The sequence below is a fragment of the Malus domestica genome, chromosome 09 (genome assembly GCF_042453785.1).
Source record: "Malus domestica chromosome 09, GDT2T_hap1".
In the NCBI taxonomy this organism is placed as follows: domain Eukaryota; kingdom Viridiplantae; phylum Streptophyta; class Magnoliopsida; order Rosales; family Rosaceae; genus Malus; species Malus domestica.
The window spans coordinates 11,203,299-11,215,061 of record NC_091669.1 but is presented as its reverse complement, the minus strand read 5'-3'; the positions used below and the strand labels follow the sequence as shown (position 1 = coordinate 11,215,061).

Genomic DNA, 11,763 nt, shown 5'->3' with positions numbered 1-11,763 from the left:
CCAACAAGTAAAAGCAACATAAGATTGAACCCATTGCACATCATCCGAAGACCCCAGGTTAAGAGAGAGCACAGCCTGCAACCAGCTCGCCCACGAAGGAATACCATCCCTAGCCACTCGATAATTAAGAGCACCACCAAACCAAATAGCTGCTACCCACGGACATAGAAGGAATAAATGCTCCACAGATTCATCCTGGCAGAGACAAATGGGACACACTGGGGAAGGGGAGGATCGTCGACGGAAGAGCACCGCTCGAGTGGGCAAGGCAGTATGCAAGGATAACCAAAAGAAATGACGGAGCTTGTGAGGCCTTTTCAACTGCCAGACCATGCGCCACAAATGCCTCGGAACTAATCGAGCACCAAGCTGGCGTTGATCTTGGAACCCAATAGACCTAGACTGCAGCCAATGATAGCCCGATCGAACTGAGAACTGCCCATTCTTGCTCATACCCCAAACTAGCCGATCTTTCCGACTAAGATCTCCAATAGGGGTAAGATTGATAGCATTTTGCTCCACCTCCAAAATAAACTCCTGCAAAAAACTAAGATCCCACTCATGTGACTCCGGCCGAATAAGGGAATGAACCCGCAAGCTGGGAGTAATCGCAACCTCCCCAAGTGGTATCGGATGCCCCTCAGGTAAGGAGGGGAGCCAGCAGTCCACCCAAACACGCACATCCTCACCACTCATGATTTGCCAATGAGAACCATTCCGGAAAACCTCTATACCAACCAAAATACTACTCCAAGCTCAAGAAGCCCTCCCACCTTTTGTGGCATCCCAAAAGGAGCAGTGCGGGAAATAACGAGCCTTAAGAACTCGAGCCCAAAGGGAATTCGGATCAATGATCAACCGCCAACTGCTTAGCCAACAAAGCGTCATTAAATTCACTGAAATTCTGAAAACCCAAACCTCCCATCGTCTTCGGAAGACCAAGAACAACCTTAGAAACCCAATGTGTCTTCCGCCTTTCCCCAAGACTACCCCACCAGAAGCCAGCCACCAAAGCACCAACTCCTGACAGACTATGGCTGGAAATTTAAAAATGTGCATCGGGTAGGCAGGAATAGCTTGAACAACTGCCTTAATCAAGACTTCTTTCCCTCTTTAATAAAGATGAGACTCCACATGTGTTGTGAGCCCTTTTATTAGAGGGATAGTACAAATAGAGGATAAGTGTAGTATTACTCTTTATTTTTATATAATTAATTGGAATCCTCTACATTTTTTCCAACTTGTTTAGACTAAACATTTGTTGCCTTACAAAATTTGATTAAGATACTTTGATCAATTGTCAACTCAGCATTCTTCTATTTATTTTATATATATCCACTTAAGCTAGCTAACAACTAATTTCCTACAATCTAGGAATTTTAAATTTGTGGTTTTATTAAATTAATTAAACTAATTCTTCATTATCACTAAAAAAGTAACTTTTATTTTTGTTATTATATTTAATTATTCTCTTCCTCCATTAAAAAAAGGTTATTAATAAGTCATTAATACTTTCCTAAAAATGTATTTAAAACCTACGGTACATTTGAAAATAAATGTAAACGATTTTTGGTACGTTTAGATTCTCAATGTACCAAAAAACAAAATGACCATAAAATCAAATGCACCTTTATTATAGGTAATCAAACGCACCTCTAAATAAAATTGTAAAAAAAATGTAAAGAAAATGTTCAATCAAATTCTTAAAAGGAAAAGATGTTTAACCAATGAAATTAAAAAATAAGGCGCCTATCTCAAAACGCCCCTTATTTATATATGATAGTCGCTACGATGTTATAACAGTATAAAACCAAGTTTATGTACGTACTACCATGAGACGGAAAAAAAAGGCCCACAGGAAATTAAAAAAAAAACGAGAATAACAGAAAGAAATTAACGAAGCTTCCAAGTGTACACTAGCCCTCCAAGTATACCTAGCCTAGCTACATTCTACAGTCATAAACTTGGGACGACGGATCAACAGCCAGCTGAACCACTGGTCTCAGCTCATCCCAGTTTCCATTAGTAAAGAAATCGCCCTCGCTCGGGTTCCTAAAGCTTGAATAAGTTGTTGCAAATGGAGTCGGGTCATATATAGGGTCGAACTCCCCTCCAAGCCAGTGATTTGTTTCGTCAACTTGTTCATCCACACGAACTGGTTTTGATCTTTCAATGCGTTGAATGACCGAATCTTCGAGACCAAAGTGTAGCTCACTGCAGTAGCTCCCAGATTCGAAGCTGCATGTTTTAGAACTTGAATCAGTAGGGTTTTGTCTGGTCGTGGATTCTTTGCAGTCTGGTGTGTACTTTTTATAAGATGGGATTCGTTTGAAAATTCGGCAGAGTGTCCAGACCTCCTGCAAATCATATTCACGTAATTGTACGTTGTAATTAGTTTTGGACCACTTTCTATGCATAAGAAGACGGTACTAATTAAAGAAAAAGGCAACTTAAGGATAACGCAACTCCATGTATGATGCAGAATTGCATAATAGAACATCAAAATCGAAGGACAGTACATCTAGGGGAGCGCAGCAACTGATATTCCAATTTTTTTTAATCTCAACTGAAGTGGGAATTTCATATATTTACAATTAGTAAGCAACTATCTTATCATGAGTCATGATATATAATTGGTGTTTGTATTTGGACTTCCACTATAATCTGTGTTTATATAGAAAAAATATTGATAAGTTAATTTTATATAGCATGAACGCATATGTGGTGTATGACTAACTAAACAATGTCCAAATTCGAATGATTGGGTGATCATCAAATGAAGATTAAGAGATTGAACAATATTCAATTAGAGTGATTTTATTATAGGGATGATTTTCAAATAAAGACTAAGAGATCGAACAGTTCCAATTATGAACTTTTTATGGTGAAGATGCATTATTTGCAAGTGGGGGATTTCCCCCAAGGGTAATGCAAATACTATTCTTTCCCTACATTCATAGGATAATTAATAATTCTAACTACACTAGCCATCAACATGTAGGGGCGAATGTACATGCAGACTGGAAGTGGCCATTTCCCCCCAACCTACGTACATGTGGCTCTATATAATTGGCATACAAAATTCTAAACTTTCACATAAGAGTAAATTGTAGAAATGGTCCCTCAACTTTAATCAAATTGGAGCAATAGTCCCTCAACTAAAAATTCATTACCATTGGTCTTTCAACTCATCAAAACATCTAGCTATGACCATGTTCATCAATTCCGTCAAAATGAGTTATTTTGGAAGAACTATTGCTACAATTGGGTTAAAGTTCAGGGACCAATGCTCCAATTGTGTTAAAATTGAGGGATCATTTCTCTAGTTGGGTTAAAATTGAGAGACTATTGATACAATTTTCCTTATTTAATTTTCCATATTTGCCGCTTGATTTAGCCTAACATGCATGAAACGTGACTTATTTTGACGGAAGTTCTAACGGAGTTGATGAAAAGGACCATAGTTGCATATTTTGATGAGTTGAGGGACCAATGGTAATAAATTTTTAGTTGAGGAACCATTGCTCCAATTGGGTTAAAGTTGAGGGACATTGTTAGAATTTACTTATACTAAAAACGGTTAATAATAAAAGTGTTATTAGACTCCCCAAATTCTTTAATCCAACTCGACTATTGTCAACATGGCATGAAAATTAACACATAGATTGGGTTCTCAAGTATAAAAAGCATAAGAATTATAAGAAACTTACAGCTTCTTCTTGTGTAACGTCGACTTTGGCCTTTAGGAACTTGGCATTTTTCCCATGGCCATTAGGAGGAAGGCGAAACTCATTCATCATCCAATCAGTTTTGGTGCCTTTGCCAGCACTCCCACGGTAGTAGACTAATGATTTCTTGAGGCCAATGCACTTGAGGGGATCTTTAACAGAATATATAGGCTTGTCAATCCCAGTGGCTTTCCAAAATCCAGAATCTGTGACTCTGTTAGGTCTTATGCTGTTCCTATATTTTCTTCCTCTTCTGCAAAAGAAGTAGCACTCATTGTCCCCCACGCTGCTAGCTTGTTCATTGTTACCGGAAAAGGAGATTCATTAAGTCAATGGACGAAATGCATGTTTACGCTTGACGCTTGAGCACTAGTGTTGTGTGTGTGTAGGTATTTATAGGCATAGGTGAATGATTTTTCATTTTGACATGATTAAAAGAGGACTGTACACGAAATAAATTTATTCCTTTTAATTAATCCTAACATTCTAAGAAGAATTAGAATTGATAAGTTTCCTTAATGAATAGTGGGACACAACTTTTTATAGCATATGATAGAAGAGTAATGTTATTCATACCATGTTTTTATACCACATTTTATACCACCTTAGGTGGCATCTGATATGGACATCTACATCATTTGAAAAATGAGAAATTAGGTTCACATTCTTCTTTTTGCTACTCCATTGATTAAAATTCTATTCATTTTAAAAATTTTATCAAGGTCATTAGGTATTAATAACATCATTAATTATTTGAATAATAAAATATTTTTATTTTTAAATATATTCCTTTAGTGTTAAAAATGTTACAATTAGTATATTTATATTTATGGCTAAATTTTTTATCATATATTTTTATTTTTAGTTTGTACCTATTTTTAATTTGTACCATTTTTTTTTTCATTTTTAATTTGTACCCATATATTATGTTTTTTTGTGCCCATATTTTTTAAAGTTTTATTTGTGTTTGTACCCATGTGTATACCGTCATGTGACATTGTATATTTAATCAATGATAGAAAATTACATATGGTATATTTATGTTTTATGCCTAAAGTTTGTATTATATATTTATATTTTTAGTTTTACCCACTTTTAATTTGCAACGTTTTTTAAATTTGTAGTATTTTCTTTTTAGTTTTATTTTGTACCCATGTATTAATTTCTTTTAGCGCCTATATTTTTTTAAAATTCATTTGTACTCATAATTTTTTAATCTTTTATATGTACCCTAATATATTTATAATGTACTCATTCTTCTTTATTGATGTACCACTTTGTTATATGTGAAATGTACTAATTTTTTGAACACTATGGATACATTCTTTTGCCATTTATTATTTCTTATTTTTACATAATTTTTATCCATTTATTCAATCAAAATGTTAGAATTGTAACCGTTTCTAATAGTATTATAATGAGAGATTTTAAATTTATAAGATTATAAATCTCATAAAATATCAAACAATTAATGTCAAAACTATAAAAATATAAATATTAATTGTAATATAATGAGGTGTACAAAGTTAAGGGACTTTGATCAAACTTTGAATACCATTAAGGTTTTAGTAAAAAAATGTTAAGGATTAGGGACCGCATCCAAAGTATCCCTTTGAAAATTTTGCAAAATCCAAGGAAATGAAGGAGAAAGACTCCTCGTATACCACAAGTAAAAAAAAATGGTATGAATAGCATTACTCATGATAGAGACAAAACTTTTTAGATTGAGAAGTTTCCTTAATCATAACTAAGATTTTTTATATAGCTTTGAGCATTTTATTGCGATCTCCAAGTGTGTGTATTAATTAGTATTTAACGTCATGCTTTATAGTCGACTCACACAACATAAATAATTCTCCGCATAAGAATGATAACCAGTTTTAAAAATCTTACTCTCCCTAATTACTATAAGCTAATTAAGCTAGTTCAATCTCATACTAACCTTGAAGGAACACATCACTAGTTTACTTCGAAATTTAATCTAAACCCTAGACCTATAATTTTAAATATTCAGTACGCAGTTCTTATATTAATTTCGGTATCGCTTATATATAGTAGTTGTATATAGATATTAGTTTTCAAAATATTTTAGTACGGTAAGATGCCAAGATATATATATATATATATATACCATCAGTACACATGTGAACTAATTAACTCAAAATAATTAACTAAACATCTGGAGCCTTGAGGGGTCTTACTTGGGAGATCCCAAGGATCATATTTGTAGATATCAATCTGTTTGATGAGTTCCATACGAATGGCTCTCTTCTCCACCTTCCTCTTTAGATAAAACCCAACAAGCTCCTCATCTGTTGGATGAAATCTAAACCCTGGAAGCATCACTTCCTCTTCATCCTCAACCTTCTCTGTTGAATTTCTCACCGCCTTTGTCACGTCCATCTCTCTCTCTCTCTCTCTCTCTCTCTCTCTCTCTCTCTCTCTCAATTCTATTATTTTTCTCTGCGCTTAGCTAGTTATATATAGAACAATAATTTATTTTTTTCTGCCCACACAAATTTTAAATAATGAAATCAAAGAATATTATAATTATAATGTCTCAAGCGGTCATTGCCATAGTCAAGTCATCGTATGCTGATTCGTAAAAGGTCTTGGAAGGAAGTAGTCGTCGATTTGATATGCTGGTCCGTGTGTAACTCTGTCCACACATGCATTATATGAAGGGTTTCGATCGGGCTCCACCGTTCCAGCCTTTGACCCTAAGTACAATTTTATCTTTGTTCTTTTTAATTAAGTCTTTTATGTACTGATTATGTGTGACTAATTGTGTTTGCGGAACAAAGTGAAGACGGGATTCATTACTAGTAACTCATGAATAAAAGAAAAGATTTTCATAAAATGGATTTACTGCACTATAAGCTATTAGAACGTCTTATTAATGTATTTTAAAGTATAAGATTGTTTTCACCGATTCACTGAACTGCACTCTATTGTAATTTACTAATTAATGTATCTTTAAAGTATAAGATTGTCTTCTCATAATCTTATATTAATTATTAATGACGTCACGATGCAGAGAACCGCTACGTTTAAATCCTCCTCCATCAGTAAGCTTGAAAAAGTTATGGATAATAATTGGGTACTCACCGGGGAGAACCCAATTTCACTGACTTCTTATGTCGACCAACCATTTTAAAAGACCTGTCCTTTCGAGTTTCACCCAGCACTCTACTATTCTTATAACCAAACACGCGACTGTTCTTTTAAACACGTGGCCAAACACACCCGGTCTTCATTATTCTCCAACTCCAACAAGTCTATCAAGTGCTTCTATGACAGGGCTTCTTCTTCAGCCCCAATCCTTTCTTCTCCGGAGACCTGCCTCCAATCTCTCTCTTCTCCGGGAGACCTGACCCTGAATCCCTCTCTTCTCCTGAGACCCGCTTCCAGTCCTCTCTTCTCTGGAGACGCACCTTCAGTCCCTCTCTTTCCTCTGTATTTTTTCAAAATCATTCTGTAAATATTATTAATCAAAAAGGCCAAAGATCGATTTTTGAGATAAAAAAATTTAATATTCATAATCTCTGTATTCATTGTCTTTGAGAGCTGCTACAGTGGATGGGGCAACGGGTTGGAGGAGGGGATTGGGATGAGGTTGATGGAGAAAAGAGGGATTCGGGATGAGGTCACCCTAAGAAGATAGGGATTAGGATGAGGTAGACGGAGGAGAGAGATTGATGAAAAAATTTGGTTGGATTTGACGTAACCAGAGGTTGGAAGAAGGAGATCGACGGAGCAAAGTTCGACGGAAGTGAGAGGGACGGGATGAAATCTGGGGCATGGGCTTGAAGGAGAAACTGGCTGTTTGGTTACAGGTGCAAGGTTATAGTTGGTTGTTTGATTATAGGTTTAGAGAGCTTTTATAAATTACACGTGGCTATATTTAACTGGATCATATAATAATATCAGTATATTGCATCCTCCCCGGTGAGGATCCAAGTATTATTCAAAGGTTAATACATCATGATAAGTAAAGAAACATGTGATGTACGATATTTTGAAATTTGGTACTACGGATGATATAGAAATAGTATAAAGTCCACCTGTGTGGGCATCACCCTTGACTAATATAGGCCACGTATCTTTCCTCTTGCATTGGGACCATTGATTAGAGCTAACCAGAAGCTTGGTTAAAGACTAACTATTGACGAGAGAGACATTTAAAAATCTACCATATAAATCTATTTCGTCTAGAATGTATATTGACCCATTTTAATGCATCAAACAGAATTATTTATAGAGTAATATTAAGGAGATTAAATTTATAGATTAAATTTTATAAACTAAATGACATAGAAGTTGAGATTGAATTGTTATTTAAATGTTGGTTAACGTGCTTATTTCTTATTGATGACACGTAATTTAGTTTGCAAATTTTGCCTCCAAATTTGATATCCTTAGCATTACCTTTATTTATATGCCCTCCTATACACATCAGGCCATTGTCAAGTTAGACACATTTGGACGGTATAATTATGTTTCTTTCATCTTAATGTTAATTTTCTAAATACATATAATAAATTTTCTAAATCAACAAGTCACGACATTCGTTTTGAGCTCATAATACGTCATTCTCTTTTTACGATGATAGGGTTTGAGGTTGTATGTGAAAGTAACTATGGAGTTGTTATTATTCATACTTTTTATCACTAAATAAACTTCGCTATTCCCCTTTATTAGGGAACAATACTTGGCCACTCAAAGATGAGTAGGAATTCCTACTTAAAATTCTTAGTGTTTTAATCACAAAGCTTTGTGCTTATGATCAGAACAGTTCATATTATGAATCACAGTGTAAAGATCATCTTTGCAAAAAATAAATTAAAACTAAGGTTGTTTAGTCAATCTATTGTAGCAACTATATAGACGGTTCGTAATACTTTTACCAATACCGTTAATTTGTTTTTAAATAGTTTGATGATCAAACGATCTTAGTTTTAATTGATTTTTTGTAGAGGCGATCTTTATAGGTTGATTTATAATATAATCGGTACTGATTATAAACACGAAATTCTATAAATTGACAACGAACAATTTTGAAAATTTCTGAGTAGGAGTTCCTACTCATTTTTGAGTTACCAAATATTGTTCTTTGTTAGAAAAGAATAAATTAAGTTACTAAATTGTGTTTTATTTTCTGAGTTAATATTGGCACAATTTTACTTAATAGAGAATTATGTGCTAGTCACGTGTTAGTATTAATTTGACGACAAAGTGAATAAAATTTTATCGAATCAGACGGTAAGAGGTTAATTGGCTAATTTCAAATAATTCAAGGAGTTGATGTACCAAAAAATTAGTTCAGAGATCAATTTCAACTAAGAAAAACAATTAAAGAAGTCAAACAACAATTTACTTACTTTTTATTTACAACTTTTGAATTTCACTTTTATTCTTTATATGTTTTGAGGCATTAATATATGCATTGTATATACAAACTTTTTATTGATTTTGCTGTTGCAATTCTCATATTTACATCAGGTCACATCATCAACTAACCCTGGAGACCCACCATCCCCTTCACTTATAGGTACTTAACATTAGGACCTATAGGAAGAGGTTGATTCACATATTAAACTTACACTAAAGGTCCACCACCTTTCAACGCAGATTCATTAACATTATAATGCACATGAATAAGTTTTTTAAATCATCTTGCCTATATATCAGAAAGGTTATCTGCATATTAAGTTCATTGAAACATATAGATATTGGATAACAAGTTTTCACTCAACTAACCAAATAACTTGTATCAAAAAATCTAAACGACCTTAACGATTTTTGCAAATTCACCTCAAATAGCCAAAAAAATATCATTTTATCACTACGGACATTGTTAGGTTTTCTTGTTCTGTCATTGACAATGAGGAACGGAGGCTATTTTTGGGGGCTAATGGTATGAAGGTAAAATCAAGACGATATGAAAACCTATTATATATCTACGTGGCATACGTTTTAAATGGTTGGATTGGACCGCAACTCCCTATTAGGTTTTCCTGCATTTATAACAAAGTTAGGTTAAGGAATTGGACCCTGTTTTTTTTAAAAGCTCCGAAAATGATATTCGATGATATGATATGGTCTTAGTCTTGCTAGTACAAATGTACAGTCCAAAATTCCACATCTGTAATTGTGCAAGATCTTGACACGAAGATAAGCACAAAAGGGAGAAAAACGAAAATTTGTGCAAGTGTGTTCACACACATACACATAAAATATATCTTATTTTCGTTGGTTAAAATGTATTATGTATTTCACAAATCTCACTTTATTATTAATATATTTCAATATATCCTTTCTTTACATCGATCCTGCCCGTTTTCTTTGTATCTCGAGCAAGGACAAAGCTAGAGATCTGCATGGATGGGGGTATCCTCAAATAACAAAGTAACAAATTAAAAAGTTCAAGAATGTACTCAACAAAACACTTATATATTAATCTATACCTGGTTTTTTATACAACTTATTACAATATCCCTTGACGCGTTTCATGTTTTCAAATGTTGAATGACAACTTCATTACTAATACCATCAAATCTCTCTCTATAAAAACATAATCATGTTATCATTTATCCATTGATCTCTCATCCAATTTCTCAACATAAATTTTACGGCTGAATATGCTCATCCAACGATGGCAATAGTGCATCAAAGAGTTAATGCTCATCCAACAATGGCAATAGTGCATCAAAGAGTTAATGCTAATGTCACAAGTAACTAAAAGAGTATATATTTTTCAACGAAAAATACTTAAGTGGGGGCATCTGCCGTCCATGGTCTCGAGTTGTCTTATTCTGCACCACCTACTAATAGAATCGCCGGATTGCGATGTTGCATGTGCATTTTAGAAATTTTAGCAACATAGAAATTTCTTCTCCATATATACTTTCAAGAAAGCTTGAGCATCAGACCATAAGTAGTAACTTAGAAAATCAAATGTGGTCCGCACACCAGCACCAGCACACCACACTGGAAACAAGAAAATATAGTACATATAATGCAGAGACACAAAACAGACGGTTGAAGTAGAAGCCCAGATAGTTTCTAAATGACCAAAACTGATTGCAAATTCTCAAGTCAAACATGCATGCAACGTCAACAATTTAATTCATTTTTAAATAAAATAATTGAAGAATGTTACCCTGAAAATAATAATTCAAGAAAAGTCCCTGTATAAATAGATATGTGTGTGTGTGTGTTTATCGAGAATTGATGTCTCATACAATAAAAAGTCAGGTCTGTTTAGAAGCTTCTTCTTCGAGACAACGTTCATCACCCTAGCTAGCTAGTCGTTAGAAGTTTTTTTGTTTTTTTAGTCAACAGAAGTTTCATTACATTAAAATAACTTTCATTACATTAAAAAACTAGTACAAGGTCCAAAATGAACCCGATAGACAAATAACAGATAAGGTAAAAGGTCCAAGTAAAATGAGAGTTGCAACCTAAGATACACAGGAGGTCCTCACAAACTTAGGCCCGAAGGCTACAACAACAAACAACAACAAAAAAACCCTAATCTCAGTCTACATAAACCAGACCACCGCCACCGTCACATCCTTGGAGGAAGTCAAACTCTGAACCGAGAAAGTAGACACTAGATCCAAGTCCCCTTTACGAGTCCCTGCAAATATATACAAACAAATGATCATATGGGTAGAGAATGAGGCAAAGGGGTATGTAAAACACCTAACATTTGGCCTTGATAAGGATTCGGCATGCCGGTTAGGGGAGGGGAAGTGAAGGGTGTAGTAGATTTTGTATCCAATTTCTGATCAGCTCGCTGATCTGAGTACATGTGGGATGGGGATGGAGTATCACAGCTAAGGAGGAAGGAGGAAGAAAAGGTAAAAGACATAAAGCAGTAAACGTAGGCAAAAGACGTCATATAAGGGGCATGAAGCCTAAATCTGAGACAAGCTCAGGGGATAGTTAAGATTCGACTCAGAAAAAAATGAGATAAACTTAGGGCAAACCGGGAATAAAATGAAAGAAGGAGAGTGGAAAGGGGAGAGGA

At 34.6% G+C, this 11,763-nt stretch overlaps 1 protein-coding gene across 1 annotated transcript; it reads right to left on the bottom strand.

Moving 5' to 3' along the window:
• Window positions 1-1,733: 1,733 nt before the first annotated feature.
• Window positions 1,734-6,186, bottom strand: LOC103443290 (transcription factor JUNGBRUNNEN 1-like). Its single transcript, XM_008382110.4, has 3 exons — window positions 5,930-6,186; window positions 3,711-4,021; window positions 1,734-2,357 (listed from the first exon to the last, which is right to left on the bottom strand). Exons 1-3 carry the CDS (start codon window positions 6,129-6,131, stop codon window positions 1,944-1,946), a joined length of 927 nt encoding a protein of 308 aa, XP_008380332.1. The 5' UTR covers window positions 6,132-6,186; the 3' UTR covers window positions 1,734-1,943.
• Between the last annotated feature and the right edge of the window lie 5,577 nt (window positions 6,187-11,763).

Bases quoted from the DNA above. Each gene is read 5' to 3' on its own strand.
- LOC103443290 (XM_008382110.4), bottom strand. From the start codon at position 6,131: ATGGACGTGACAAAGGCGGTGAGAAATTCAACAGAGAAGGTTGAGGAT. The intron at 4,022-5,929 runs GTAAGACCCCTC...ACAATGAACAAG, and splicing joins TGATCCTTGGGATCTCCCAA to CTAGCAGCGTGGGGGACAAT. The intron at 2,358-3,710 runs GTAAGTTTCTTA...TATGATTTGCAG, and splicing joins ACGTTACACAAGAAGAAGCT to GAGGTCTGGACACTCTGCCG.